This window comes from Leptopilina boulardi, unplaced genomic scaffold (assembly GCF_019393585.1).
Source record: "Leptopilina boulardi isolate dan_hultmark-lab unplaced genomic scaffold, ZJU_Lbou_2.1 LbouV2_368, whole genome shotgun sequence".
In the NCBI taxonomy this organism is placed as follows: Eukaryota; Metazoa; Arthropoda; class Insecta; order Hymenoptera; family Figitidae; genus Leptopilina; species Leptopilina boulardi.
In genome coordinates, this window is record NW_026137938.1 from 3,198,606 (window position 1) to 3,224,256 (window position 25,651).

General features: G+C 26.7%; 3 protein-coding genes across 6 annotated transcripts in view; all 3 read right to left on the reverse strand.

Annotated features, from left to right (window-relative positions):
- LOC127287207 (signal-induced proliferation-associated 1-like protein 2) overlaps window positions 1–13,295 on the reverse strand; it is a 58,697-nt gene extending 45,402 nt beyond the window's left edge. Inside the window, exons 1-2 of one of the 2 annotated variants that reach the window (XM_051314025.1) lie at window positions 13,119–13,295; window positions 12,051–12,392 (exon numbers count right to left, since the gene is read on the reverse strand). The gene's annotated coding sequence lies outside the window, so the exon portion shown is untranslated. Of the gene's footprint in view, window positions 1–12,050; window positions 12,419–13,118 lie in introns of both variants that reach the window. The other variant, XM_051314026.1, reaches the window with a different exon arrangement.
- Window positions 13,296–17,062: 3,767 nt separating this feature from the next.
- LOC127287208 (probable ATP-dependent RNA helicase DDX28) lies at window positions 17,063–19,761 on the reverse strand. The gene is made up of 7 exons (XM_051314027.1): window positions 19,604–19,761; window positions 19,258–19,461; window positions 18,535–18,858; window positions 18,197–18,454; window positions 18,009–18,119; window positions 17,540–17,931; window positions 17,063–17,455 (listed from the first exon to the last, which is right to left on the reverse strand). The coding sequence occupies exons 1-7, from the start codon at window positions 19,682–19,684 to the stop codon at window positions 17,134–17,136; spliced, it is 1,692 nt and encodes a 563-aa protein (XP_051169984.1). The 5' UTR covers window positions 19,685–19,761; the 3' UTR covers window positions 17,063–17,133.
- Window positions 19,762–19,886: 125 nt separating this feature from the next.
- Window positions 19,887–25,597, reverse strand: LOC127287154 (vacuolar protein sorting-associated protein 35). Of its 3 annotated transcripts, XM_051313948.1 has the most exons (13): window positions 25,507–25,525; window positions 25,241–25,276; window positions 24,716–24,914; window positions 23,725–23,848; window positions 23,440–23,635; window positions 23,173–23,367; window positions 23,017–23,100; window positions 22,720–22,956; window positions 22,303–22,451; window positions 21,737–22,223; window positions 21,242–21,661; window positions 20,647–20,790; window positions 19,887–20,551 (listed from the first exon to the last, which is right to left on the reverse strand). In XM_051313948.1, exons 3-13 carry the CDS (start codon window positions 24,897–24,899, stop codon window positions 20,372–20,374), a joined length of 2,400 nt encoding a protein of 799 aa, XP_051169905.1. In that variant the 5' UTR covers window positions 24,900–24,914; window positions 25,241–25,276; window positions 25,507–25,525; the 3' UTR covers window positions 19,887–20,371. The 3 variants fall into 3 exon arrangements, with proteins under 3 accessions (XP_051169905.1, XP_051169904.1, XP_051169903.1); XM_051313947.1 differs by lacking the exon at window positions 25,241–25,276 and having other exon boundaries at window positions 25,507–25,597; XM_051313946.1 differs by lacking the exon at window positions 25,241–25,276 and having other exon boundaries at window positions 24,716–24,935; window positions 25,507–25,593.
- Window positions 25,598–25,651: the final 54 nt, after the last annotated feature.

Sequence of the window (25,651 nt, forward strand, 5' to 3'; positions counted from 1 at the left end):
CAACTTTTTAGTTGGCATAAACCGGTGACAGCGGTGGGATTTCTTTGATTTCAACTTTTTAGTTGGCATAAACCGGTGGCAGCGGTGGGATTTTTATTCCTTCTGATTTTTATAATTCGTATCGCAAGGAATAGAAATCCCACCGCTGTTACCGGTTTATACTAACTAGAGTTGAAAACAAAGAAATCCCACCGCTGTCACCAAAGTCATTTCTATAATATCAACTATATTGGTGACAGCGGTGGGATTTCATTGCTTTCAACTCTAGTTGGAATAAACTGGTGGCAGCTGTCGGATTTCTATTCCTTGTTATTTTTATAATTTATATCGCAAGGAATAGAAATCCCACCGCTGTCACCGGTTTATGCCAACTACAAAGTTGAAAGCAAAGAAATCCCACCGCTGTCACCAATATAGTTGAAATTATAGAAATATGAAATTGGTGACAGCAGTTTTTTAGGTTTCGATTTCGGATCTTAATAATTAAACAAAATGTAGAATTTTCAAAACAGAAATTATAATAATTATAAGAATAATTAAAGTGAATTAAGGTTAGGTTGCCGCCATGACAGTTATAGAGCCAGGAACGTAGTTTTGAATTTTCTAAATTATATTGTTAACAGCGGTGGGATTTCTATTCATTGCGATTATTATAATTTCTGTCGCAAAAAATAGAAATCCCATCGCTGTCGCCAATTTCATTTCTATAATTTCAACTATATTAGTGACAGCGGTGGGATTTCTTTGCTTTCAACTCTAGTTGGCATAAACCGGTGACAGCGATGGGATTTCTATTCTTTGCGATATAAATTATAAAAATCACAAGAAATAGAAATCCCACCGCTGCCACCGGTTTATTCCAACTAGAGTTGAAATCAAAGAAATCCCACCGCTGTCACCAATATAGTTGAAATCAAAAAAATTACATGAAAGTAATTACAAAAGTGACAGCTGTGGGATTTCTTTTTTTGCGATTATTATAATTTCTATCTCAAGAAATAAAAATCCCACCGCTGTCACCAATGTAATTTCTTTGATTTTCACTATATTGGTGACAGCGGTGGGATTTCTTTGCTGTCAACTCTAGTTGGAATAAATCGGTGGCAGCGGTGGGATTTCTATTCTTTTGCGAATTTTAAAATTTCTATCACAAGGAATAGAATTGCTCTTTCAATTCAAATTTTAACAAATTACAACAATAACCAAAGGAATGAATATTTTTCTTACACACCATTAAGATGATGCTGAAACGAATGTCGCAGTAAAAAAAAAAAAAAGATAAATGATTAGACAATTTTTGATATGGGGTTTCGAGTGCCAGGTGACGTTCCTAACCAATAATAATAAAGCGAGTTCGAACCGTTGATAAAGTTTACTTGCAATTAATGTCGTGCCCGAGTAGGTGCTTTACAGTTAGCCACATGCTGTGCGCTGTAACAGTATATTCGCGAGGACAACGCGAAGGAAATGAGTTCACCGCCTGCAGATGAGTTAACGAGTCGCCGGATGTGAATGTCATTAAATAACACTTTTTTTTTACCTAACGCTTTTACCTCCCCATCGTTAGATTTCTAATCAAAACATTTGTTTGTAATTAAAGATAATAAAAAAAAGGAACAATTTTCAAAACTCTTTTTTTTCTAAATAAAAATATAATTTCAATACAAATGAATTTTTTTTTTAAAAAAGAATTCCAAATGTTCATGAGAAATATCTGCTATATTCATCTTTAAAGGAATTTCTCGAAAATATATGATAGATACAATTTCCTATGTATCTTTTAAGATGCAGGTATGTCTGTATTCAAATTAGCGGATATATTCTGAGTCATAAAGGATGAGTTTTGGAATTTGCCGCAATGAATTCATGAGAAATATTTATTTTATCACACTTTTAGTGGGAGTAAAAATAATTTTAAAAGAAAAACAGAATAATGTTATTAATAAATATATATTGATAATGAGATTTATGACGATTATTGATTCTCCCATAGTATATATCAGAATTAAAATATGCACCCTGAGCACTTGAGATATATAGGATAAGCTCCTTTTTTATGTTACATCCCTCAGTGAGTTTCGCGCCTCAGGAATGCGCTCATATTGCATCCTTTGTGCAAGGACTATTCACGCGTAAACAATACACGAATTTAAAGGGGTTACTAAAAAGGCCAGAAATGAGAATCCTTAAATTCAACAAAAGATATAACTAAAAAAAAAAACAATGAAATCTTTAAGACTGAACATTTATAAACGATAGAAACGAATTTTTCATTTTATTTTTTTACTTTTTTAATATGATTTTATATGGGGTTGAAAGAGAAAAACTTTTCAATATTAATTTAAATACTATGAATGAAAATTCAATTTACACTTTAGTCATTTTCTTATAAAGAATATTTGCATATTAATTTATGCTTTTTTTTTTTTTAATGAATAGTTTTCCTAGTAAATTGTATATTAGAATGAATCGCGTTTTGTATACACTTCCGTAATTATCCTGCGAGAGTCTCTCGGGCGACCATAATATAACAAAAGGGCTCGTGCGCTCGTCCCCGCATTTCATATATCCCAAAGGTCAATCACCACATCCGGCTTTAATTAATTGCTCGCGGCCTTTTTAAGAACCTATATCCTGCCCTCAAGATCAGCCAATAAATATCCACAATTGGATTTCCATATACATATATTTATATACACCCAAAGAAATGATATATTTTTCTCAAAGCTAAATAAAATTTGATTTAAATAAATTTTTATTTCATTTAAATAAAAAATTTTATTTACGCCAAATAAATAATGGGTTACGTTTGTATTAAATAATTATTATTTAAATTAATTAAATAGTATATATGAACCGATTTTTACCCGTGTGTGGTTTAAATTTAATCTTCCGAGAGATTAAAGGCAGTAGATATATATACAAATCTGCGTCTGCGCAGAATTTTTATACTTTCTGCGCAGACGCAGAATATATCTCTATACTGCCCTTAACCTCTCGGAAAATTAAATTTAAACCACATACGGTTGAAAATTGGCTCTATATTTGCTTCAAATACAAAAATTATTGGTTCGAATAAAGTTGAAAGAAAAATTTATTTGATTCAAGTAATCGATTATTTGAATCAAATAAATTTTTCTTTCCATTGTAAAGATTCTTAAAAAAAATAATAAATTCTAATGAACATTTACAATAATGAAAAGAAATACAAAAAGGAATGTGAGAAAGTCGATTTTCTCCTGGAAAAAGAGAAAATGATGATTGGATTTCACAATTCAGAATTAAAGAAACTGCTACTTATAGAAATTTAATTAAATGTGTATGAAATTTAGAAAAAGACAATACTATAAAAATAAGTATAATAATTTTTTCAAAATAAAAAAATAATTAATTTTTTTTAAAATATTAACTTTTTTTAAATTACACGCATATTTGAAAGTAAATAAAAAAATCACTATAATGAAATATGAGATAAATAATGATTTTAATAAATAAAAATATGTATATACAAAAGTCTACCTAAATTTCATGAAAAGCAAAGAAAAGTCAAGAGCTTTCAAGAGTCTCTTATATTCTATATAACTTTGTATATTCTTTCAATATCGTGATATAGAAAGTTGCATTATATTCAAGTGCATCTTGAAAGGTGGTGACAAGTGAAATCTTTTTTTTTTTTTAAATATAATACTTCTTAGGTTAAACGAGAACAAATTTTACAAAGGGGGTGTCGAGAGGGCAAAAATTGTAAAACGAAAAAAAAATAGAAAGAAAGATTTTCCTTTTTTATACACCCATATATATATATTTGTATACTATTTGTCTCGGGGCAAAAAAAAATTTTATTTGTTTCAAATATATTTTTATTTGTTTCAAAAAAATGTTTTATTTCTTTCAAATAAATATTTATCTGTTGCAAAATAAATTTTATTTTGCGCTAAATTTTTCCATTTCGAAAAATAAAAAATAGAATGATAATTCGAAAAAAAAAAGGTAAAAATGTCTATACTCTCTACTGGGCCAGTCGTCTGCCAGCATTTATCAAGCCTCGGAGTCAATGCACTCCCTGTTAAGAGTGGCTGAGTCTGGATCAACGAGTCTCTTTCTCTCTCTCTCTCTCTCTCTCTCTCTCTCTCTCTCTCTCTCTCTCTCTTTTTCTCTCTCTGAGTATATAATAGTAGACTCAGCATTGGTGTCGTTCAGGTATGTACCAGAGGGCCTCGCAGATGGGTGTCCCCCTCCCTATCCTACCCCCCCTCCCCTCACCATATCCTACCATCTTCCCTTAAGAAGAAGTAACTGATGAGATGCATCCGTGTAAGAAATTTTTTTTTTTTTTTTTTTAATTTTTTTTATAGCCGTTTCACTGTATTTGTATATACACGATGGATAAAGTTCGAGGACATATTCAATCTTGGACCTTAAGATGCTCAGAGGAATTGTAGTTCTCCCCCCCCCCCCCCATCATCCAAGATTTATTTAAAATTTACATATTGCTGGTATAGAAAAATCTTTTCATTTGTTTTTCCCTCCATTAAAAATCCAGAGAAATATTTTATTTGATACAAATATAATATATTTTGAATTAAATAAACGTATATTTTTGTCTCAGCCCATTTATTTAGCGTAAATAAAATTTTTTATTTGAATTAAATATAAATTTATTGACAATCGAATTGCTAAAATATATTTTCTAAATTTTACAAGAAAATAGTTTTGAAAATCCATTTACATTTTTTTCACACAAACATTCTTGGAAAACGATTGTTAAAAAGAGACGTTTTTTTTTTTTTGAAAGTTTCCCAAAAGTATGAGGTGACAAAATTCCAGTTATAACAATAGATGCAGTTCAAGTATATATACGTATATACACTTGAAAGAGGGCAATCGGGCTTTTGTTAAAGGGCCATAAAAACGACGTATATTCTTTTCACTGTGAAAGTATACCAAACGCATACAAGAATTTGAAAATACACATCGACTAAAACTGAATGAATCTAATTTTACGCCCAGTATCTCTTGAGAGAAAAAAAGATTGCATGCCTATGAATTTATTTTATTTTACAGAAGAGGTTATTGTTGTAAAACTACAGTTATATACTATAGAATATATATATATATATATATATATATATATATATATATATATATATATATATATATAAATATATATATATATATATATATATAAAAGAAGGTAAAAAAATACTTGGGGGAAAAATTATAAAATCCTTACTACTATAATAATTAATTACTAATTTTTTATAATCTTTGTACATTTAACAAATTTTCAATAATTTTACTACATGTCGACAAATAGGGGTACTTTGACATTCGTTTTAGCATCATCTTAATGGTGTGTAAGAAAAATATTCATTTCTTTGATTATTGTTGTAATTTGTTAAAATTTGATTTGTAATAGCAATTCTATTCCTAGCGATAGAAATTTTAAAATTCAGAAAAGAATAGAAATCCCACCGCTGCCACCGATTTATTTCAACTAGAGTTGACAGTAAAAAAATCCCACCGCTGTCACCAATATAGTCAAAATCAAAGAAATTACATTGGTGACAGCGGTGGGATTTTTATTTCTTGAGATAGAAATTATAATAATCGCAAAAAATAGAAATCCCACCGCTGTTACCAATGTAATTTCTTTGATTTTCACTATTGATTTTTATAATTTATATCGCAAGGAATAGAAATCCCACCGCTGTCACCAATATAGTTGAAATTATAGAAATGAAATTGGTGACAGCGATGGAATTCCAACTAGAGTTGAAAGCAAAGAAATCCCACCGCTGTCACCAATATAGTTGAAATTATAGAAATGAAATTGGTGACAGCGATGGAATTCCAACTAGAGTTGAAAGCAAAGAAATCCCACCGCTGTCACCAATATAGTTGAAATCAAAAAAATTACATTGTTGACAGCGGTGGGATTTCTATTTTTTGCGATTATTATAATTTCTATCTCAAGAAATTAAAATTCCACCGCTGTCACCAATGTAATTTCTTTGATTTTCACTATTGATTTTTATAATTTATATCGCAAGGAATAGAAATCCCACCGCTGTCACTAATATAGTAAAAATCAAAGAAATTACATTGGTGACAGCGGTGGGATTTTTATTTCTTGAGATAGAAATTATAATAATCGCAAAAAATAGAAATCCCACCGCTGTCACCAATGTAATTTTTTTGATTTCAACTATATTGGTGACAGCGGTGGGATTTCTTTGATTTCAACTCTAGTTGGAATAAAACGGTGGCAGCGGTGGGATTTCTATTTCTGGTGATTTTTATAATTTATATCGCAAGGAATAGAAATCCCACCGCTGTCACCGGTTTATGCCAACTAAAGTTGAAAGCAAAGAAATCCCACCGCTGTCACCAATATAGTTGAAATTATAGAAATAAAATTGGTGACAGCGATGGGATTTCTATTTTCTGCGAGAGAAATGAAAATAATCGCAATGAATAGAAATCCCACCGCTGTTAACAATGTAATTTAGAAAATTCAAAACTACGTTCCTGGCTCTATAACTGTCATGGCGGCAACCTAACCTTAATTATTCTTATAAATTTTGGTCCTAGCGGCGATTATTTACTTTTATAATAATTGATGGTAATTAAAATATTTTTACCATTTAAGCATATATACGGGTAGAACAAATCGAAGAAAATTTAATCAAAAATGTTTTGATTTCTTACAATTCTTCACAAAAAAAAGAATTTCTAAAAAAAAATTGAAATCTCAAATTTCTTCAAGTCGATGCAAAAAATTAATATAAAATTTCAAAAAATAATTTTATCTGTTTTGAAAATTCGACATTTTGTTTAATTATTAAGATCCAAAATCGAAACCTCTAAAAAACCGAAATTTTTGACATTAAAAATCCAAATCGAAATACCGAAACCGTAATCATTTAAGAAAAAACAATAACCGAAAAAATTTCTGTTGCCATCACTGCTTGAGATATATGTATATTTATTAAACACAAATCATTCTATATATATGTAATGTACATGTATATATATAATATACTCAAAAGATAAAACGATAATTTACAGTTAAATGCTAACTCTTTGTGACCACAAAAGATCATTTCCAAGATTAGAGTGAAATCCTTCTTTAAGAGTATCACTTTAAAACAAACTCGTTTTTGAATCTTCTCGCGCCTATAGGTGTTTGGAATTCTGCCAATTTCCTGTTTTTTGGCTATCATTCAAAATTTTACCACACACATTTATATACATATATTCAAACCACCAATGGCGAATTTTTGAAAATAGTCTAAATAAACTTAAAGAAATCATCTGTTCCACAAATGCCTATGAAAAGAAAAAAAAGATCGTCCCATAAAGATATATAGGGTAACTGCACCAGTGGTGGATCAGTTAAGCCCCTTAACTTTCTTATTTTGACTTTGAAGTTCTGTATAGGTTGTTTTTAGACAAATTCGAGGTTATTCTTTATAGTATTATGGACCAGATAGTTCCAATAGACATTTCCTTCAAGGTTAGACTTGATTTTGACACCTACGTTTACTTTAATGCTCCATCAAAGATAATTTGTCAATGATCCTATTCTGGATCACTGTTTGCACCAGTCATGGTTATAGATTGCTCCAGTGGTGGATCACTTAAAAAATCATACTAAAAAACATTGCATTTCAAAATTACGAGACTGAGACGTTTTGCAACTTTTATAAGGCTTTACGGACAGATTTTCAAATTCACTTTCCTATCCATATCCCCTCCTCTTTCATTTCTATAGGTATAATGTGACTAAATGTTAATTAATCATCTTTTTATTAGAATTTTTGCTAATAAATAAATAGAAACTCTTAAAGCTTCAGTTTCAATGATAAATAACATTTATTGTCCAACGCCTTCGGTGGAATTGTGCTATTGTACACTAGTCACCAGTGGAGGAATGAGAAATACTGAGAGTAGAGTGGGGATACCCACTTAAAAAGATTCCCCGGAAAGTGCTCCCTGGAGATTCCATCAGAATTCCATCGGAACTTCCAACGGAATTCCGTCGGAATTTTATCGAAGTTCCAAAGAATTTCCGATGTGATTCCGTCGGAATTCCGATGAAATTCCGATGAGATTCCGATAGAATTCCGATTAATTCTTTTTTAATTTTTGGAGTCCTACGTTAAGAAAATTATTAATATATAAAATAGAATTTTTTTCATAGAAACTTCACTAAAAAATTTTATTTTTTATAAAATTTTATCTTAGTGTATGGCTTAAAAGATTTAAAAAATCGTATTTCCGTTGGAATTCCGATGAATTATCATAGAAACTTTCTAAAAAAATATATATTTTTAATTAAATATTTACTTGACATCGTTAAAAAAATGGTTTATGTATTAAAGAATTAGTAAAAGAAAAACATAAATCGAATTCAAATAATGTTGTTCAAGTTGACAGATCGATTTAATTTCGATTAAATTAAATTCTATTTTATAATAATAATAATTTTCTTAATTTAGGACTCTAAAAATTAAAAAAGAATTAATCGGAATTCCATCGGAATCTCATCGGAATTCCGTCGGAATCCCGCCGGAAATTCTTTGGAACTCCGCTGAAATTCCGACGGAATTTCCGACGGAATTCTCATGGAACCTCCAATTTAATAAAATTCGATTTCGTCCCATACATTTCTAATGTTTGTTTGTCTTTTGGCAAACGTCCATCTTGAATTTCCCCCACCCAAATTGAATAACCTAATCGACTTCATGTCAAGTGGAGCGTCCACAATGCGTCAACAGGCGAAAAGTAGGACTGATCCACCACTAGATTTTGTTACTTTTTTGGTTCCAGTCGTGGATCACCCCAAAACAATGGACACGCGCTACTTACAGACGTAAATATTGTTCTCAGGGCTCTATGGGGATGAAACGTAATGCCTCCTATTGTGAAAAGAATTAAAAATTGTCCTAAAATGGCTCCAAAGCTTTCTATTCCAAAATATACTCTTAACTTACATGCTAAGGAAAACTCTTGTTTTCTGTCATCACTTTAGTAATTGTTGTCCTGCTTTCTTCGCGATGAATTTAAAAATTTTTTTAAATTGTAATATTGATCTGTATAACTTTCTTAACAATTACCGACATTTGCGGTTCATTTACTTACAAACGTGTAAACACAAATGACCATTTTTCTCGCAGTTGATCCACCACTGGTGCATGATCCACCACTGGTGCAGTTACCCTATATATCCTAAAATCCCACAGTCAACCGCAGGTATATATTTTCAAACCAAAAAAAAAAAGATCATAAAGTGCATTTTTCAACCGGAAACAAGGAAAAATGTTGAAACGTGACTAGAATATAGATTATCATACATATTTAATAAAATAAAGAATCGCAGTTATTGTTATTAGTAACTGAATTAACTGTTAATTAACCTTATCTATTTAAAAATAGTTGAGAGAAAATTTAATTCACACACCGAATATTTTCAAGGTCAATTACCTTTTTATTTTTTTTATTCTCTTCCTTCCTGTGGGAAGACACACCTTTAATTAGAAACTAACGTTTCTGGGAAAAAAAATTCAATTCATTGTCACATTATTTTAAAATTCCTTTATACATTTTGAAAAAAAAGTGTTTCAAATGCAAAAGAATTGAATGAATTCGTATACAATATTTTCTTGTGTGACTCATTCTTAAAATGCTGATATATCTAGTAATAGATACTTGAAACCTGTCTTGCATGACTAACAAACAGTAAAAACTAAAACAAATGAGTGACTCCTTAAGACTCGCTTTTAGATAAGATAGAAATTCTCATAAAAAAAAAAAAATTGTTAATTAAAATTGCAGTAGATTTTAAGAAATTTTTTAATATTACGGCCCACCATAATTTTAATATTAAAATTAAAGTTGCGAGGTTAGATGATTGTTATATAGTGTTTATTAGAGATGGGAAAAGAATTAGCATTCTCTATACTGAACCCACATGTGACTTTTCATAACATCATCCCACGCTTTTGTGGGAACATTAGGCTTTGATATTAAATATTTTAGCATCAACGACCTTGAAGACGACATATATATAAATATAAAATTATACAACATGATTACCATATTATAATATAAATTACATAATAAAAAAATTATACAGCCATATTTTTTTTAATATCGAAATTTTAGTTCTTCAATGAAAAAAAAAAAAAAATTTTATTCAAATTAATTACTTCGACTATTATCAAATAAATATTTACATGAATCGAAATAATTTTTATAACCTAAATTTTATTTGAACCAATAATTTCTATATAACAGATAAAATTTAATTGCCATTAAATATTTATAATCGATTAAAAGAAATAATTTTTCAATGTACAAAAAAAATAAGAAACTTTTTGTAAAACTCTGGTACAAAAAAACCCAAGTTCATGAACCAAGATAAACATCAGAAAAGTCCTGTTTTAGAAGTCATTTTGCGTGTTTATTTCAAATTGCGTAAGTGGACGGGTTCTGCTTGTTTCACGACTTATGATCCTTTTGCGGTCATTCTTCCGCTAGAAAAGGGACAAATTTCTGGCTCAAATAACATTGCGATAGTAATCTTTTTCTCATCATCAAATTCATTGAGAGACATTTAAAAAAAATAGAAGAAAAAGAAAACCAGAACCACAAAAAAAAATTTGGAATTATTATTTTTTTTTTTAAAAAGTAATCATATTGTTTGTTAATGAGTTCAATGATTTATTAAGAAAAGAGAAGAATTACTAAACGCGCAGTAAATTTATCACTATAGCAAGCGTGGGCAATAAAAAGTACCTTTTCTTCGCATAATGAGACAAATTTACCAGAGCTATTGTAAAATTACAATCTGTAATTCTTGTTGTAAAAAAATGTACCAGCAAAAGAAAGTACAAAACAAGAAACAGATATATTTTAAAAATAGAGTCAATTATTCAAAATTGAATTATATTTATTATTATTATAATTTCTATCTCAAGAAATAAAAATCCCACCGCTGTCACCAATGTAATTTCTTTGATTTTTATAATTTATATCGCAAGGAATAGAAATCCCACCGCTGTCACTGGTTTATGCCAATTAAAGTTGAAAGCAAAGAAATTATAATAATCGCAATGAATAGAAATCCCACCGCTGCCACCGATTTATTTCAACTAGAGTTGACAGCAAAGAAATCCCACCGCTGTCACCAATATAGTGAAAATCAAAGAAATTACATTAGTGACAGCGGTGGGATTTTTATTTCTTGAGATAGAAATTATAATAATCGCAAAAAATAGAAATCCCACCGCTGTCACCAATGTAATTTTTTTGATTTCAACTATATTGGTGACAGCGGTGGGATTTCTTTGCTTTCAACTCTAGTTGGAATAAACCGGTGGCAGCGGTGGGATTTCTATTTCTTGCGATTTTTATAATTTATATCGCAAGGAATAGAAATCCCACCGCTGTCACCAATTTCATTTCTATAATTTCAACTATATTGGTGACAGCGGTGGGATTTCTATTCCTTGCGATATAAATTATAAAAATCACAAGGAATAGAAATCCTACAGCTGTCACCAATGTAGTTGAAATTATAGAAATAAAATTGGTGACAGCGGTGGGATTTTTATTTCTTACAATAGAAATTATAATAATCTATAATTCTTGTAAAAAAATGTACCAGCAAAAGAAAGTACAAAACAAGAAACAAAAAGAGAGATGAACAAAAACAAGAGGCAATTAAAAATATATTTTAAAAATACAGTCAATTATTCAAAATTGAATTTTTTAAGCGTCTTTACACCAGGGGAAGGAGGCGAAAAAAAACGCATAATCCCTGATTCTATTATTGAATTAAAAAAAAAACCCCTCCATGAGGATTTGAACCCTAGACGCCTAATCCAACTGTTTTTAAACCTATAACTCGCCTTAACGACTGCGACCAATGAAAAAATTTTTTTTCCTTCTCCGTTTATATTAAATTTTTTCCTTTAAAAATTAGTAATTATATTGGCAAAAAAAAAAAAGAAAAAAGAAAAATACAAGTAAAAGTAACTCACGTTTTCTGACTGTGACGAGCGCCTCTGTCGCGGCACACAAAACAGCGGCACGCCGCTTTCCCTCTTCCTCTCCAATATAGCGGCTTCCGGTGAACCACAGTTTAAAAAAATACTGTACTCCTTTTTTGTTTTCCAAAAAACAATCACAGGCACAAATTTCACAATATAAAACTTTCACTTTTATTATTCAAATATATAAATTAATGTCCCGAAATTAAATTGACACTTGAAAAACACTGTTCGTTTTGTTTATATTTCATATTTATTTTCCATTGGTTAAAATTAACAATACGAATCCAATAATGAACGGACCACTTCTCAAGGCAATTTTCATTCAAACTCCTGTTAAAATAAATGTTTAAATGAACCTATGGGAATTTATTCCATGATTTCTCATCAAAAGGCAAATTAATTATTTAATTATTTCCAGTCTTTTTTAGAATATGAAAATAATAATAATTAATTATTCTCTATTATTTCTAAAATACTAATTGAAAATAACGGATTCTTCTCGTTATTATTGTTTACAATAATAATAATATTCTTTGTCTGATTTTAATTGTATATAAAATTACAATAAGCAATAATTTTTAAATTATTAACAAATTTATTTTTGATGAAAAAAAAATTATTCAAAGAAAACCTCAATGTTTTTTGAACCTTAAAGTTAAAATGACAATGAACTAATTTTCATCATTTCTAAATGATTGACGTTTACGTTCTAAAATCTTCCGACTAGAACTCGAATCCTGTTTAAAGCGTCTCAGTAATAAAGAAATGGCCTTCGTGAAAGAATTTTTCCAATTCTTGATCGATTACTGGACACCCGATACACAATTCACATTTTTTTATTTTTAAATTCATCTTTTTACAAAAAAAGGTAATAAAATTACAAAAACAAAATCCCAAAGGAATTTAAAAATTTTTAAATTACAACAAAATGTGTCGAAAAAATGTTTTTTAGCTCCAAAAATTTTAATTTATCTAAAAAACAGTGACTTTCTATTTGATTTATCTATTTACTTTTTCTTTAATAATTTATGTTTTTTGTACATAAAAAAAACTTACAATTTTTGTTTCCTTTATGTGTTGAATAAAATTTATCGAAAATGATGAGAAATCACAGAATTTTTTTTTTTAATACACAAAAATTCACTAGTGGAAAAAATTTGGTTTTTTTTTTCTTTTTTTTTTAAAGCAAAATGATACACGAAGTAAACAGTATGCGCTCCGCGTAACAACTGAACCCGTTGTGCGATCACGGCTTGGCTATAGGTTCCGAACCAAAGGTACAACTCCCCACTTTCTCTTGTAAATGATCGCGTGCCCTCTTGACAAATACTGTATATTTTATTCTTCAACAAACTGTACAATGTTAATCCCATTTAGGTACATCTAAATTCATTAATTTTTTTTTTCTTTTGTTATTAATAAAAAAAAAAATTTCCCCAAAAAATGAAGAAATTTTTTTTTTTTGTAGCTAATATAATTGGTTAAAACATGAAGAAATTTTTTTTTCTAACTAATAATTATATTCTATAATAATAAAATGCTTGGTCTGTCCTTCTGTCCTAACTTGAAGTTGGCCTTTTCTGATTTCACGTGTTTTTTTTTGAATAGTAATCTTATGACGTGTCAAATTTTGACAATTCTTTTTCTCATTTTTGCCAAAGTTGTATAATTGTGTTTCCAAATTTCGGAATAAGTTTCTTTAAAATTCCAAATTCGAAAATTCAATTCACGAAGCTGAAGTACACAACGTTTACCAACTAAATTTTTTTTAAAGTTGTATATTGATTCAAAAATTGTACAAAAAATTTATGATGAGAAAAAAGATGCGCCAGGAAATTTCGTACAAGATAGTAATTTGAAAAAAATTTATTTTTAAAAATTAATTTTTAAGGTACCAGGGGCCAACGATTATCTATTAGATATTAATTATAAAAATACAGGCCTCGAATCAACTTAAAGACACAAAAAAAGTCGTTTTAGTCGATTTATATTCCAAAAAAAAGTGGATTTGTTTTTTATTTTAACAAAAATATTTTACAGATTTTTAAATAAAAATTTTTTTTTTAATAATAATCCTTTTCGAAGGGTTAAAGTTGAAATTTTTAGAAATAATTAAATTTCAAAAGATATTGTTAATTTTCAAACAATTATTAAATTTTACAGAACTAAAAATAATTTATCAAACAATTTTTGGAAAACAATTTTTAAATTTAATTGAATTTTCAAAGATTTAAAATTGAGATTTTTGAAATTAATTGAAACTTTGAGTGATTTTTAATTAAAATTTTAGATGATTTTACTAAAAATTTATTAGAAAATGCGGACAAAATACAATAATTGGAAACTCATTTTTAATTGAAAAATGGTTTCAGATAGTTGAATTTTCAAAGAATATTATTAAAATAGTTAAAAATAATTGAATTTCCTTAGAGTTATAATTGTAATTATTAAATTTCAAAAAAACAAAATTTTCGATGGAAAATTTTAGAAATAATTAAATTTTAGAAGCTTTTAAATTCAAGTTATTGAAAATTCAATTAATTTTGAATTCAAATTTTTGAGAATAATGAAATATTATTTGATTTTAAATTTGGAAAATAATTAAATTTCAGTTCATTTTGAATTGAAAATTTTGGGAAATAATTGAATTTTAATTGAAATTTTTTGATAATAATTTAATTTAAGTTCATTTTTGATTGAAAATTTGGATAATTAATTTTGAATAGAAATTTTAGAAAATAATTGAATTTTAATTGATTTTAAATTGCAAATTTTGGAAATAATTGAATTTCAATTGTAATTTTGGAAAATTATTGAATTTAAGTTAATTTTCAATTGAAATTTTGGAAAATAATTGAATTTTAGTTGATTTTGAATGGAAAATTTTTAAAATAATTGAATTTTAATTGAAATTTTAGAAAATAATTTAATTTTAGTTGATTTTGAATTGAAATTTTGGAAAATAATTGAATTTTAATTGAAATTTTAGAAAATAATTGAATTTTAGTTGATTTTGAATTGAAATTTTGGAAAATAATTGATTTTGAATTGAAAATTTTGGGAAATAATTGAATTTTACTTGAAATTTTGGATAATCATTTAATTGAAGTTCATTTTTGATTGAAAATTTGAATAATTAATTTTGAATAGAAATTTTAGAAAATAATTGAATTTTATTTCATTTTAAATTGAAAACTTGGTAAATAATTAAATTTTAAATTGAAAATTTTGGATAATTATTGGATTTTTAATTGATTTTGAATTAAAATTTCGAGTAATAATTGAATTTTAGTTTATTTTGAATTGAAATTTTTAAAAAATAATTCAATTTTATTGTTATATATTTTTTTTTTAAATTATAAACAATTGTTAAATTTCATAAAAATTTTAATTGAAAAATAATTTTGATATAATTAAATTTGTGATGTATTTCATTAAAATTATTAAATTTAATTAATTTAGTGAAGAATCATTTTAGTTTAAAATTTGTTAAATAATTGAATTGAAGAAGATCTACATTTTATACTAGAAAAATGTATTTTTTAACTTTTTTTTCAACTGTAAATAAAATGTCGCATTTTATTAAAATAAGTCGATAAAAATCGTATTTTTGAAAAAAGTCTGAAAAAGTCGTATAATCCGAGGCCTGTAAACATATAATTTTCATTATTATTATTTAATATGTAATAATATTCTAATAAATTAAATTATTATTGATAATATTAATCTTTAATTTTTTTTAAAAAAAACAATTAAATACTCGATTTGGCGCGCTTGTGCGCATTTAATTTTTCTTGTTGGTTATAAAATGAGATTCAATACTTTTAATTGAATAATAATTGAAAAAAAAAATTTACAAAAACCTAGTCTAGGATTAACGTAGGGAAAAAAAAATTAATTTATCGTATAATCGATTTTCTTCATCTAAAATCGATTATAAATTAATTTTTTTTTGTATTTGTATTTTTGAGATAATCTGTTTTTTTTTTTTATAAAAATAGAAAGAAAAATTAAATTTCAAGTTTTGTTCGTCCTTGCGTGATGATCAGATTTTGTACTTTTTTATAATTATATTTTAGTAACGACACACTGTATTTGTAACAAGTTGAGTGCAGATGTTCAATGTTTAGGCTTCTCATGAGATGCGGGTATGCTGGGCTCTTCAAGACCTTTGCGTGTGGCACGGAAGATCAAAGAACAGATTAAATCTGCCCCTAACTTCTTCTGACGTAAACTCTTTCAATCGCAATACATATAAATATAATACGAGAATCCAAGAAATATATTTTCTATTTATTCAATTTCAATATTCACATAATTTCAATTTTTAAATATTTTTGTTTTTTTTCGAAATAACCCCATTCAAATAGATTTAATTATTAAAATAATGTTTCTTTATTTTAATTCTTTTTTTTTCAATTTTTGATGCTAAAATAAAAAAAATTGCTTACATTTATTTTTTTTTCCCTTTCGACAGAAAATTTAATATAAATGTGAATTCTTATATATATATTTCTTCTATAATCCAAGAGAATGAAAAGCAATGACTTTGGCAATTTTTTTTTGTATTTTCTTAGAAATTAAACGTATGCAAAAATTGATTTCAACGAAATGTTTTGCAATTTTTTTTTTTTTTGCAAATTGCATTTAATATTAAATAAAAAATTTTATATTTAAATACAGTAAATAATATTCGATTTTTTAAAAAAATGTAAAATTTTCTAAATTTTGCAAAATATTTCGCGAAACAAGAATCGTGCCTGCGTCGCATTTAATTTCGCTAAAACCAAAAGCGGGTAATAAAGGTTACGAGTTTGTTCGCGGTACTATTATTTACTTGAGAGGGCAAAAGCGACGATGTGGGTGTGCCTCCGGATGTAAAGGGGGGGAAAAATTGGATAAATTTCTCTCTTTTTTTTTTAGTAAAAATTAATTAAATTTTCAAAAAATCAAAATATATAAACCAAAAGAAATATTATTAAAAGAAAAAAAAACTAACCTTGTGTGTGTTAAAAAATGTAAATTATATTTACTTATCTCTGAAAAATTTATTTACAAAAATTCAATGTATCTAGTGTCTTTCATTTTTAACAAAATCCTCCTTATCATCAATTTCAAATGTATTTTCAATTAAATCCTTTGGCGAATTGTCAGGGAAATATTGAAAATTTTCTTTAATATTTTGTTTATCCCTTTTTTCATCTAAACGATATTGCCTTTCATCTTCTTTGCTTAGAGTCCAATTTTTTTTTAAATAATCACACATAGGCAGAGGCTTATTTAATTTAACGGCTCTTTCAATTTTTTGCGTCAATTGAATTTCCAATGTTCGTGAAACAAAATTAATAACTCTACAGTCCTTTGGACTACCAACTCTTGCCGTTCTTCCACATCTGAAAATATTTGTCACACAAAATTTTATATACACAATGAAATTAAAAATTTTATATTTTTTTTTTTGAAATAAAATAAATTACCTATGAATATATTCGGATGTTTGAAGTGGAAAATCAAAATTAATAACATCTTTCACCATAATAGTATCTAAACCTCTTGCACCAGCATCAGTTGTACAGAGTACATTATAAACACCAATATAAAATTCTCTAAATTTATTTTTTCTCTTATAAAGTGGCATATCACCATTTAAACGTATACTTCTCACTTCAAATTCATTGAGAAATTGACAGACCCAATCACATGTTTTACCACTATTACAAAAAACAATAACAGGAATTTTATTTTTTGCCTTACTTTTTATTAATCTCAATAATGTCATTGGTTTTTGTTGAACTCCAAGACGTAAAAATTTTTGTAATACATTAACACGATGCACTTTATCAGTTGCTATTTCCTCTAAAGATGAGAGCTAAAACATAAAAAAAATAATTTTAAATACTCTAATTCAACAAGAAAATATTTTTTTTTTTTCAATTAAAAACTCACGTCGACAATATTTTCGAGAAAATCATCAATAAATTGAGGCATTGTCGCCGATACTAATGTCAATTGGGAATATTTTGGAAAGCCCTCACTAAATTCTTTAAGTGGTCCAAACTGAAAGAAAGAAAAAAAAAAATAATTTTATTATTAATTTTATAATTTACAAATTAAAAAAAATTTAATTTACTTACAGTGATTTTTTGCAAAAAATATCGAACTTTTTCATAAAATGTTTCATCAAAAAGAGAATCTGCTTCGTCTAATACAACATGTCGTACATATTTCATTTTATAAATTCCTATTGTTGTATGTTTACTTATAGCTCCAATTGTCCCTATTATAATATCAACATTACTAGCAGGTGGATTTGATATTTTACTTTTTATACCACCGCCAATAACAACTTTTGTTCTTATATTTAAATCTTTTGTCAATAGCATTGCAACTTTCTGCAATAAAAAAAATTGAAAATTAAAAATTTAATGTTTTTAAAATAAAATTAAAATATAATAAAAAAAAAAATTCTTACTCCAATTTGTATTGATAATTCTCTACTTGGTGTTATAATTAATGCAAGTGGATGATTAAAATTTCTTTCAATTTTTTCTTTCCAATTAAAAATTTGATCAATTAATGGTAATAAATAAGCAAAAGTTTTTCCACATCCCGTTTCTGCTAATAATTTCACATTTTGTTGTTCCAATATCACTGGAATTCCATCTCTTTGTATTGTTGTTGGCGTTTTAATTTCAAATTGTTTTCTTAAATTTTCAACTAATTTATCAGAAACACCCAAATCTTTAAAGGTAATTGTTTCTCTATTTTCATTTGATTCTTGAATATCTTCATTAATCTGAAATTAATTTTTATTTATTTTTAATGACAAAATCGGAATCGGAATTTATTAAATATTTAGTTATAAAATAAATTTATTTGGGTTAACTTAAAATTTAGTTTAAAATTAAAAAACACTTTGATAAGTGTTAACCCTTTAATAAAATAACAAATATTTAAACTCCTATTTAAGTAACATGATAATTATTAATATTATCACAAATTTTATTATTCAGATTTAATGCACAAAAATGTTGCTTTTAAAATATAATTATTTAACAATTTCTTCATTATTTATTAACTTTTTAATCAATAAAGCAAATTTTTTTAAGGTTAGTTTTCTAGAAATATTTTTTAAAATATTCTATATATATATATATATATATATATATATATAATATAAATACATAATAATTACAGGATTAATTGTAAAATAATCTCCTTTCGATTTTCTTATATGCCATCCATCTGAAGCCAATGGCAATGGTGCAAATTTCGGATAATTCTGTCCTTGATAATAATTATATTTACTCCTTTTACATGTAATTATCGGTATTTTTTTCTTCGGTTTATCAAATTCAGAATTTTCAACATTTTTATCAAATTTAATATACGTTGGTTCCTGGGTAAAGTAAAAATAGTTTTAAAAAAATTAATTATACCAAAAGTGAATAATAGTCAATTGTTTTAAGATAAAAAAATCCAATAATTAAAACGTAATTTGAATAAAATATAAATAGAATTTTGATAATATAATAACTTACTTCAAAATATGTACAGAATTTACTGGAAACAACACATGAATTCACATTTCTTTGACAAATACCATAAATACGTGATAACATTGTTTCATTTAAATTTATAAACAAAAATACAAGCGGCAACAAAACACATGCTTGCGAACATAACCTGAAAAAATTGAAACGTCACCAGCGCCACATATACCGCGAAACAAGAAAAAAATTCAAATATGAAATTTTCTTTTTTTGACTAAATAATAAAATAGAAAAATTATCAATCTATAAGAAATGAAAAAAACGATAAAAATTAATTAAAACAAAATTTTTATTAAAACCAATATATATATATATAAAGTGCCTTTCTATCACGCATATTTATACCAAAATTCGCACTGTATTTTTTTTACATCAATTACATTTTCATAAAATGTAATTTTCTTAAATCTTGTATATATTTATAAATAGTGAACAATAACTAGAGGTACAAAAATTATGATATTGCAACACTTATTAATGGACTCATCCCTTTAAAAAAAAAAAAAAATATATGACAATAGCAAATTCTATTTTTGATTAGTCGAAACATTTTTTTTTGCACTATCGACATTTTTTCTTTCATAAAACATTAACAAAAAAAAAAATTTAATTTCAACGCGAAAATCTTTTCTTGTCAAAACGAAAATTATTTTCTCTAATCTACGTATTTTTTTAAGAAACAATTTCTTCTTTTGTTCTTAATACAAAAAATATATGTACAAAATTACACAATAATTTTACAAAAATAAAATAAAATTAAAGAACAAGGCCTTCATATGTCAAACCCTCGGATTCAGGTGATTCCATTCGATTTCGTAAATGTTCTAAAGTATTTGCCAAATGCTTTTGAATTTGTTCGGTTTCTTCGCTAACTTCTAAATTAGGCAATTCCTCTCGTATTTTTGCTATTACTTGATTCAAAATTTGAATCGTCACCTAAAAATTTATTAATTGAAATATTTTTAATTTGAAAAAGAAATTTTTTTTTGAAAATAATTTTCATTTTTTTCAAATATTTTGTAAATACTTACGGCAACATTTCCTTTTTCGTAAAAATAAATATAATGATTCAATAGTTCCACGTAAAGTTGAACTTGAACTGATGTATCCATACATTGACTTGCAATTCGAATTCCTTTTTTCAAACAATCTAATACTTTATTTCCATCTTGCATCTAATAATAATAAATTACAGACAGAAAATTAAATTAAAGATTAAATATTTTTCCAATAATTTCATTTTCTCTTATATTTTATAATTTACAATAGAATATCGATTGAGAGAAATCCAAAATGCTTACCGTGCCTTCATTTTTAAATTTCTTATATTCTTAGTTTATTATTTTACTTTCACTTTCAATTTTGAAAAAATAATTTTCAAAAAATTCAATTACTTTGGAAAAATTATATTTTCAATTTTTATTTCATTATTCACTTTTGAAAATTTAATAAAAATTGCCAATCAAAATAATTGAATAACAAAAAATTCTTATTCAGTTTTAACATTCTTTTTTAGAAATTATTTTCTAAAAATTACTTTAAAAGATTTCTTTCTTTATTCAAAATTAAAAAAAAAACCGAAATTGTTTTCTTAAAAAAATTATTTTAATATAAATAATAATTTACCTCTTTTCCCTCGGTTGCTAATGATTTTCCCGACCAGAAAATATGAGAACACGTAGCAACTCCACGGCATTGATCAGGTTTTCTTAATAGTTTACTGGCATAAAGTGCACATTGATTTCTCACTGGTTCAGAATTTTCCTCACCAAAACAACTCATTTGTTCAAATGTTGCAATTATCAATGTAATTGCCGCTAATTGTGCCTTTGAATCACTTATTTCATCTTCATAAATTGAAAATGCCTGACTCATATATTCATAAGCGACCATTTCAAAATTATCAAAACGAATTTCACCAATTGCAAGTGCACCTTGCAAAAATAATCTCAATGGCAATTCGGCGAGTTCCGCTTTCATTAATGCCATAATTGTCGTGTGACAAAATTGAAAAATCTTCTGACATTTTTTTTGCCACATTTCATCCTTTAAAAAGAAAAAAAAATATTCAAAGCCACAAATCACAAAAAATTATTTAAAATTAATAAAAATAATACATACATTATCGCTTAAATTTTTATAAGTAAAAGCAAGTTGATAAGCTTGAAAAACAATTGGCGGTAGTGTGAATTTAATTCGTTTATTACCACCGGCACTAAAATGTTTTCGAGCAGCACTTAAAATCATATATTGCTGATCGGCAGTTTCCGATTTAAAATGATGAATCAATCGACCTAATAATCCTTGTTCCTCAGCAAAATCTTCTGGATCCTCTTCAATATTCGGTTGATCCGATTGATCTTGAACTAATGGCGATGCAATTGACAAAATAGCATCAACTTGTTCCTGCGTTGGTATTAATGTTTCATTATCAAGAATATTGCTAATTACATAAATTGCCAACATTTTTCTCCCCTCATAATCAAAATAATCCAATAGTGGCGCAAAATTCTCCAATTTCAATACAACTAAAATATTTTTATAATTATCCACTGGAATTTTCATAAGTCTCGCCAATTCCCTCGAAACTGCGCTATTATATTCCAATCTTTAAATAAACATTAATCTATTATTTAAAGAAACAATTATTTTTATAGTAGAATAAAAAAAAAAGAAAATCTACATACTTTTCAATATTTAATTTTTGAAAAATTTGCACTGTCGTGTGAAGAACTTTATCAACATAATCCACTCGATCTGGATAACATTTATGTGCAAGATTAATTAAAGCCACTTGCAATGAAACAATATCCTCCGGTGGCATGTCTTGTCTATTCTGTTGAAAAAAAAAAAACGTTTACTGCACGAAACTTTTTTCACAACTGGCAATAATCAGTAATGTTCTCTGACCCCAAATTTATCTCAAGATTGCAAAAAAATAAATAAAAACATTCGTAACTGTTCTCAGACTTAAACTAGACGAGAAAGGAATTTTTTTTTTTTGATATTTTTATCATGAAACTATCAAGTAAAAGTGTAGTATCAATCATCATTGAACAGTTTTTAATTTTATCAACAAAAAAAAATTAATAAAATAGAAATACCTGAATAATGGAAGCAACCTGATCGCTGAACACATCAAAAAGTTTAACATCTTGTGGAATTCCTGTTAATTGACTTGGACTACCCGGTCCTCCAACTCCTTCCGATCGTTGACTAAACGCCGCGAGACGATCAATTAATGAAATAATAATATTTTTCACATTTACACCATTTTGTAGCTCGGCGCATGATTTTAGAAAAGCATTTAAAGTTTGCAAATGAAATTCATCGGGAAAGACCTATAAAAAATTGAAAAATTAATTTCGATTTTCTAAATTTATTTTTGAAAAAAAAATTACCTGAATTATGCACTCCATAAGATATTCTTGAGCAATTGCATCACGACAACTGACTACTTGTTCCAAAATTCCAGGTAGAACCAACTGAAAAAAGAAATTTACAAATAACCAATCGATATGTTTAGAAATAATTTTTTTTTTTTGTTTTTTTCTCACCCTTTTGTAAATATCCAAAGTAACCGATTCTAATTGACTCAAACGAACGAGATTTGTTCCAACTAAAATTCTCAATTCTTCTCTTTCACGTTCTCGTCTCTCTCGATCGCGACTATGTCCCTGATGTTGCATTCTCACCCATAATTTATTCATTTCGGCAAAATTCATCAATACAAAATCAATACTGTCACGTACCTTAAACAAAAATTAATAATAAATACTATTTTTTTTTTAAAGAAGCGGATTAATTAAAAAAAAATTTCATACAGTTCCTTCTTCGTCATCACCCTCAGGTGAATCTGGTAAAATATTTCTTGTACATTGAAGTAAATAATTTCTCAAAAAAAGTCCTCTCAATGGATGTTGAACACCTCGACACATTTCAACAAGATCACGTAAAAGATCTCTTTTAAGGCATGGATTTGTTTTAATATAAACCAATCCAACTGTGATCAATAGATAACTAAAAAAAAAAAACAAACAATTATTCAAATAAATTTCAACAAAAATAAAAAATCAATAGCAAAAAAAAATTAATAAAAAAATATTTACAGCCGGGGAACAATATTTCCTGCATATTGTACCAATTCATATAAATCGGTAACTTTTCTTCCCTTTTGAAATTCATCGAGTAAAAATAATTCCAAATGTCGAAGCTCATCTGTAATTGCCATATCTAATTTTCGTTTTTGTGTAAGAAAAATAACATTTTTTTTTTTTGCAAAAAAAGCATTTAAAAAAACAATTTTTTTTTTTAAATATTCTAGCGCCTCCGACGGCCTTTGACCGTCTCTGTTGCTTCTATTCTTTGTCCATTCAATTTAATTTTCAATTTATGTTTCATAATTTATTACAATTATTTTATTAAATATTTAATAATATTGTTAAAAAAAAAAAAAATGCAAAAAGGCATGTAATTATAGAGAAAGTTTCAAACATAAAAATAATAATCTAATAATAATAATATTATTATATTATTTATATTATAATATTATAATAATAATATTATTATTAATATTATTATTATTATTATATTATAATAATATTATAATAATATCTAATAATAATATTTGTAAAATTTGTTTGAAAATAATAATAATAATTGTTGAATAATTATTTTTTAAAATTAAAAAAACTTTTTTATTCAAGATAATATTATTTTCATAATAATTAAATTTTTTAAAATTATTTTATTATAATTTAATAAATTTAATTATTTTTAAAAAATCGCGCGCTATTTTGTCTTTGGCCAATCAGATGATTTCAACTAAATGTAAGTTATATTCGTTTTTGATTCATGACAGCTGCAAATATTTACAACAAATAAATACATTGCAAGTGTATATTTATTGCAATTAATTAAGTTATGCAAAATATATATGTGTAACAATAATTTAAGGTGATTTTCATAAAATGAATATTGATTTAGATGTTCGGGAAACATTTTTTCGACCATCGAGATATTTCGATACATTTTCATTTGCATGTCTTTTTAAGAGAAAAAAAAAAAAAAAGGATAATTGTTAAATAATGAAAAGGATACAAAGTTCATAGTAGCTCTTTGGACTCAATAATGAGGTGCGAAGTTCTCCCAACATTGTTGATGCATGTTTCAAAGCATCCATCAATTTTGATTTATCCAAATTGTGTTTCATTTCAAATGCTTGTACTTTAACAACACTGCTTGCATCCTCCAACAATTTCTCTTGCTCCTCGAGTCCTGTCATTGCAGGTGTCGAAGGCTGTGAGAAAAACAAAGATACCTAACAAAAAATGCCAGGTAGCAATCATGCATATACATATTCAAATCCAACTACTTAAAAACACAAAAACTACAAAATTATTTTTTTTTTTCAAAGTAATCTTCTAATCCATTAACATTTTATTTTTCATCTACTTAAAAATCATTGCAATATTTACTGAATTATAAAATTAGATTAGCTCACAAATCCTTTTTTTTTTTTTCTACAACATGCATGAGAAAAGAAAACATATTTACAAGCTGTCAAGAAATATTATTCATGCAGAAAAAAAAAAACACTAATTTTGAGGTTAGGAAACCACCCACTGTATTAATTTTCCTTGATCAGCAACCAGCAAATTACTAATATTGTTTAGATGATTAAAAAAAAACACTTATTTAATTTAACACAATTAAATTTGATTGACAGATATAGCCATATTTATTTTTAATAGATATATAAGAATCCGTAGTGGTCGAACTTGTTTGACGAGAATTTTGATTTGCATTTACAATTTTATGATAGTTTATTTATATATTAGTTGATCCTATTTTTTCTTAGAGATGTAGAAATCACTTGGAATATCACTTACCATTTTTTAAAACTAAGAAATATACTTTAAAAAATCACTTTCGTTTTAATGTCAGACTGTCAGAGCAAAATGCAGCACACACTTAATCTATTGACAATGCGCAAGCGTCAAGAAAATTGCTATAATTGGCTGTTATCACCCGCGC